This window comes from Symphodus melops (genome assembly GCF_947650265.1).
Source record: "Symphodus melops genome assembly, chromosome: 16".
In the NCBI taxonomy this organism is placed as follows: domain Eukaryota; kingdom Metazoa; phylum Chordata; class Actinopteri; order Labriformes; family Labridae; genus Symphodus; species Symphodus melops.
In genome coordinates, this window is record NC_136706.1 from 22,884,353 (window position 1) to 22,890,381 (window position 6,029).

The window sequence follows — 6,029 nt, forward strand, 5'->3', positions numbered from 1 at the left end:
GATCTTCCTGCAGGAGTTTCCCCGACAAGCAGGAGCTCCATCGGAACATGCTGGGTCTTCTGGGTAACGTGGCCGAGGTCAAAGCTCTGAGGCCGCAGCTAGCTCACGCCTCAGTTCATCACGGGTGTTCAGGTAAGCAGCGTTTCACTCCCTTTACTGTACAGCTCTGCAGACGGCCATAATGATTACAGCGTTTGGTAATGAGTTTTAAAAACGCGTCCCTCCTCTCTGCGTGCTGCTCTGACAGTAACCTGCTGGACAGTAAGGCAGACGGCATCGAGGTGTCGTACAACGCGTGCGGCGTGCTCTCGCACATCATGTTCGACGGGCCCGAGGTCTGGTCCATGGACGAACCGAAAAGAGACGCCGTGATGGAGAAGATGTGGGACGCCATCCAGAGCTGGGACGTCAGCTCGCGACGCAACATCAACTACAGGTTTGTAAAAAAAAAAAAAAAGGGGGTGGAGCCACGTTTGGCGTGTGGCGAGGCTGCAGGGCCGGGTTTGAATCTTTTAAACGGACTTTGCTCTCGCAGGTCATTCGAGCCGATCCTGCGGCTGCTACCTCAGGGCATCTCGCCTGTCAGTCAGCACTGGGCCACGTGGGCTCTGTTCAACCTGGTGTCCGTTTACCGTGAGTATGTGGCGCCCTGAAGGCGTTCAAACACAGCCGGCGTTTAACGTCGACATCGTCAGCAGAATGAGACTTTCTCTCCTGGCTGCATTTTAATTATCATTCATGACATTTATGATGTGTGAGGATAAAAACCCTCGACGGTCCCAGATCATATTTACAAAGACACAAGTACAACATGGTCACATGACGAGAGAGAGAGAGAGAGAGAGAAAACAGAGAGAGAGACAGAGAGAGAGAGAGAGAGACAGAGAGAGAGAGAGACAGAGAGAGAGAGACACACACAGAGAGAGAGAGAGACAGAGAAAAAAAAACAGAGAGAGAGAGACAGAGAGAGAGAGAGACAGAGAGAGAGAGAGACACACACACAGAGAGAGAGAGAAAAAAAACAGAGAGAGAGACAGAGAGAGAGAGACAGAGAGAGAGAAAAAAAACAGAGAGAGAGAGAAAAAAAACAGAGAGAGAGAGAAACAGAGATAGAGAGGAGAGAGAGAGAGAGAGAGAGAAAAAAACAGAGAGATTGATTGATTGATTGATTGATTCAGTCTACACAGAGAAAATGAACAAACACAATCAGAAGATGAGAACAGAGAAATGAGGATGTCATTTTTTTTTCTCACGCTCTTTCTGTCTCCTCCTCCGACAGCGAGTAAGTATTGCCCGCTGCTCATAAAGGAAGGAGGAATCAGTCTTCTGGAGAAAGTTCTGGAGCTGGAGAGCTCACATCCAGACACCAAGGACATGGCCAGGTAAGAGTACATCACCGGTCTGGATCGGTTCGGTTCGGTTCGGTGAAGCCGGATCCTGTTTGCGTTCCCACAGCCAACGCTGCCATGTTTGGTAGGCGGCGTGTTAGCCGTGATAGCCGCGTTAGCTACGTAATAGCGTGACATCATAGCAGCGCAACACAGCGTACGCCGCTAACAAATTCAACAAAGAACAAAAACGAGCCACAAAGAGGCTGCGTGGCGGGGGTGTGTTCGCCGCTGTCACACAGGAAGTGACGATTCTTTCAACCAATCAACAGACCGCAGTGTTTAGCTCCGCCTTTTATGGTCGGATCGATATACTTTGCACCCCAACAGATGAGTCGCAAAAAGTAGGGCGGTACAGGTCCGGCCGTTAGTCGATGGAAACGCCACAAAATGTGCGCCGAACTGAGACGAACCGGACTGCACCGCTTGGAGGAAACGCGGCGAGTCAGTGACGAGCTGAGCAGCAGGAAGGACGTCAACATGATTCTCCTTCAGATTTGAAACCGTCTCTGAAGCTTTTTTTGTTTTGTTTTGTTTTCCAGCAAAGTGATGGAGCAGTGTGAAACCTTCAAAGACGACCCGATGGAAACAAATCCCGGACAGGAGGTGAACTACGGACAGAGAGGCTGACCGCGCAGAGGAGCCGTGATTCCCATCAGACATCAAGCAGAGCAAGCTAAGGCCCCGCCCACTGTCATCACCACAGGAAGGGTCACTCGTGTGGTTTCTCCGTGTTCCCATCATTCTTTTCTTTAGAGCAGAGACGTGTTTCTGACCCTCTTCACTAGTATCTGACACATAGGACTTAAGATGTGGTGCGTGGTGTTTTGTCGTGTGTGTGTGTGTGTGTGTGTGTGTGGGGGGGGGGGAGGGGAGGGGCGGGGCTGCACATCTCTTCTGTTGGCATGGGTTTGTGTGGGTGGGTGACTGTTATCTCTCAGTGTGTGTGTGTGTGTGTGTGTGTGACGAAGATTTAAACGACAGAACAAAACAGACAGTTATGTTCGGCTCACTCCAGCTACGTCGAACAAGAAGGCCGCTTGGCGTCCCGCACCGCCCGTCAGAGGCTTCACGCCGCTCGTGGAGCCGCCGCTCACATGTACAGTGAATTTTAGCCATTTGTGTGTGTAGGCTGCAGAGAAGCATCACACTGATGTTAGCCGGGAGAGACGTCTTCCCAGACCTCGTGGCACAATGACGGACTTCTTTGTTATATATGTAAATATTCTCTGTTTGTCTCTTCCTTTTACTGTGCGTCTGTTTTTTAATATAACTGTAAACACTCATGAATTCACTCTGTATTTAAATCTGTTTGTGTTGGTCGGTGTGAGGAATCTTTACCTCGAGGAGTCGGACCTTTCAACCCTCCTTTTGATTTAGCTCATCATGCCTCCCTTTTTTTGTTTTTGTATTTTTAGTATCCTTCATTTTAACATTTAAGAATTAGAAAAACATCATGTGTGAGGAAGAGGAGGAAGAGGAAGAGGAGGAAGAGGCAGGCTCTGGAAAACCAACACAGATCCGTAAATAAATGCTTTTCTATTCTCAGAGGAGCTTCACTTTCCTGCAGACATTAAACCCATCTGAAGGTGTGACGGGCCCAGGGCTAACAGCTGTACATGTTTTAGTTAAGGACTTCAAACCACCACATTCTGATTGCACGATGTCCCTGAAGCTGATCGTTGTTAAGATTCACCCATCTGTAAAAACGAGCTTTTTAAAAGTGGTCAGCTTGTGTCCAAGCAGAAGAGCAGAGGCTGTAACAGAAGTAAATCTAACTTCCTCTTCTTTGTTGAAAAAGTTGGTGCCTACATTACCCACAATGCAAGTCAGCTGACAGTTTGACCTCGTTATTGAGCTATGCTACTAGCTGCTAGCGTCCTATAGCACAGTGGGTCTCAACTGCCCCCCCCCGAACCACCGCGTTATCTCCGGCTCAGATGAAGAGGAGGTTCAGGGCGTCTCGTGAAAAGGTCATTTCTTTAATTTTCACATCTGAAGAGTTTTTTTTCACACTTGTAGTCTTCAACCCGCGCTCTTAAAAATGTAACGTAATCACTACGGACACGTAGCCGTCAAACGAGAGCAGATAGTGAGCCGTGTTTTTAGCCGTTTCATCGACGTGCTGCTCGGTAACAGATTCAATCAAACGTCCCTCCTGAAAGGGGGAGGAGTTATTGGACGTCACGCAGCAGAGGAGGCGTTAACCAATGGGAGAAGCCGTTCGTTTGCGTTGTTTGTTTAAAGTTTAAAAAGTGGGATGATTTGTTCAGGGTGTTAATCATGACGGGCTGATTTGCTAAATGGTCTGCGTCAGTGTTTGAACCTCCACCTTCACCAACATGAAACGAGGAGTTTGACTTTCAGACGAGGCAAACTGAGTTTTTATTGTTTTAAACTTTATTTTTATTTTTTATTTATTAACCATTCGGAGAATTAAACTTAAAGATGTTAAATAACGGACGTTTCATTGTTTAAGTTCATCACGCTGGTCGGCACAAAATGAAATGACGCGTTGATTCTCCCGCAGGCGTGAAGTGAAACGGGAGGACGCAGGGTTCCAGTTGAAACGATTCTCCTGTAAACAAAACAAAAAATCAGAATCAATTCGTCATTAAAATCGTTGCAGACTTTAATTCTATTAAAATCAACGAGCAGATTTAATCAAAAGGACTTTAATGAGGGCGAACGAGCAGTCGGAGCGGGGATTAAAGACGCTGATGATTAGAGCAGGAACAGGATTTGGAGGAAGCTTTCAGTCATCACATTTAATTCACTGTGCTTCAACATCCTACACACACACACACACACACACACACACACACACACACACAGAGTCTGCTTCAGGTCGAGAGGAGCTCCTCTTGATTTAATCCTGACTCAAGGTTTCAAACTGCTTTGGGACAAATGTAGTTTTTTGTCCCTCACAGGCTCAGGTTGTTATTCTCTGATCCCTGCAGAGAGAGACGATTGTTTTTAACCCTCGAACAGCTGTTGCATCCCTCTCTTCAACGCCGCCAGACTCCTTTGGCGACATCTTGTCGAATGTGAAAGTCGCCGGTTTATTGAACTGATCAGTCGGAGGTGTGATATTTACTCTGCTGTTAAGTCTCTGGTCCCGGGCGTGTCTCGGTCTCGGTTAGTCTGGTCTGGACTACAACACTAGACTCAAATGGAAAATGGACGCACATTAACACAACAATGCTAACTAGCCGTTAGCCCAGCAGTTTCTGTCAGTGGAGTTTGAAAGTCTGTAACACAGAGGTGGTCCGTCTCTGGGACCAGGTCAGACCCCATCCGAGTCCGTCAGAGACCAAAACAACTTCTTCTGGACTCTCTTTAATCCGGAGCAGTCGCTGGAGCGTCACCTGTTTGATTGATGTTCACGAGGAGGAATCAGAACCGGATCAGAATCGGAACCTCTTTATCTAAATAAACCCAAAACATGAGCAACAACGGGCCCAGATTAAAACCAGCAGACCCCCCCCCCTTTAAGGTTCACTGATCTTCTTTATGTGCTCTCATATCGGATGTTTCTGATCATCATGTACAGATTCTCTCTTTGTGTGATTCTGATCGGACACTAAGCGTCTCGTAGGCAGAAAGCTTCATCGTTGGAGACTCACAGGTGTGAAGAGGATTTCACACTCGCTCTCCAGACTCCTCCGTCTCCGGTTCTCTCTGATTTGAAGTCATTGAATGTTTCAGTTTGTGTTTTGTTCTTCCAGGCAGCAGGAAGCGACTGTCAGCGGGAGGCGGGGGGGATTTTTATTTGTATTTATGAAGGCGTTTGTGCTGTCTGTCTTCACTAATGTCATCCGTCACTCTTCTTTTGTAACTGCTCATAAGTGTAATCCAAAATGGAGTGAAGAATATTTGATCCAAACTTTATGGGGTTCCAGTTTTTCCTGATCTAAATAGTTCCAGGTCGTTCGTGTAAAGATATGAATAAGCAATAAAGATGGAGTGGTTAAAAAACAACAACAAGTCTGTGTCTTATTAAGAGTCGACATGCTGGTGTTCTCATCAACACTTTTATACCATTTAAAATAATTCAACCTTTATTAGTAAAAAGCATATTAACAGAACAAAACAGGACAAACATGTTTTATGTCTCCTTCATTTATCCAGACAGGCCAACAAGACAACAACAACAACACGTTTGATATTAAGAAAATCAGCAGCTAAAACGGCTGCATACACAAAGGTTGGAATAAATACTGTTAATAAAGTTTGGTTGTTTAAAATCAATAAATTCATCAAGTAAAAGGAGAATAAAGCTAAAAGCTTTTTATCAAACTCTGTTCTGTCACAAAGTCCAACGAGCGAATTCATGCTTCAGAATGGAGGGAGAAGAAAGCAGAGGCGCTCCTTCTCAACAGGCCAGTGAGGGGCCCCAGGTCAGTCAGGGGCCCCAGGTCAGTGAGGGGGCCCCTGAGGTAAGACATGATGACGCAGCAGTCCGAGTCTGTTTGCCTTCTCAACAGGCCAGTGAGGGGCCCCAAATCAATGAGGGGCCCCATGCCAGTGAGGGGCCCCAAGTCAGTCAGGGGCCCCAGGCCAGTGAGGGGCCCCAGGTCAGTGAAGGGGCCCCTGAGGTAAGACATGATGAAGCAGCTGAGTCCAAGTCTGTTTGCCTTC

The 6,029-nt window shown here is 47.0% G+C and overlaps 1 protein-coding gene across 1 annotated transcript in view; it reads left to right on the forward strand.

The window, feature by feature from the left end:
* Positions 1 to 3,406, forward strand: part of zer1 (zyg-11 related, cell cycle regulator) — a 10,467-nt gene extending 7,061 nt beyond the window's left edge. Inside the window, 7 exon segments of the mRNA XM_079363801.1 lie at positions 8 to 101; positions 103 to 123; positions 125 to 132; positions 248 to 436; positions 536 to 633; positions 1,280 to 1,382; positions 1,931 to 3,406. Coding sequence (XP_079219927.1) covers positions 8 to 101; positions 103 to 123; positions 125 to 132; positions 248 to 436; positions 536 to 633; positions 1,280 to 1,382; positions 1,931 to 2,018 — 601 coding nt within the window. The 3' untranslated portion in view covers positions 2,019 to 3,406.
* The last annotated feature ends 2,623 nt before the right edge of the window (positions 3,407 to 6,029 follow it).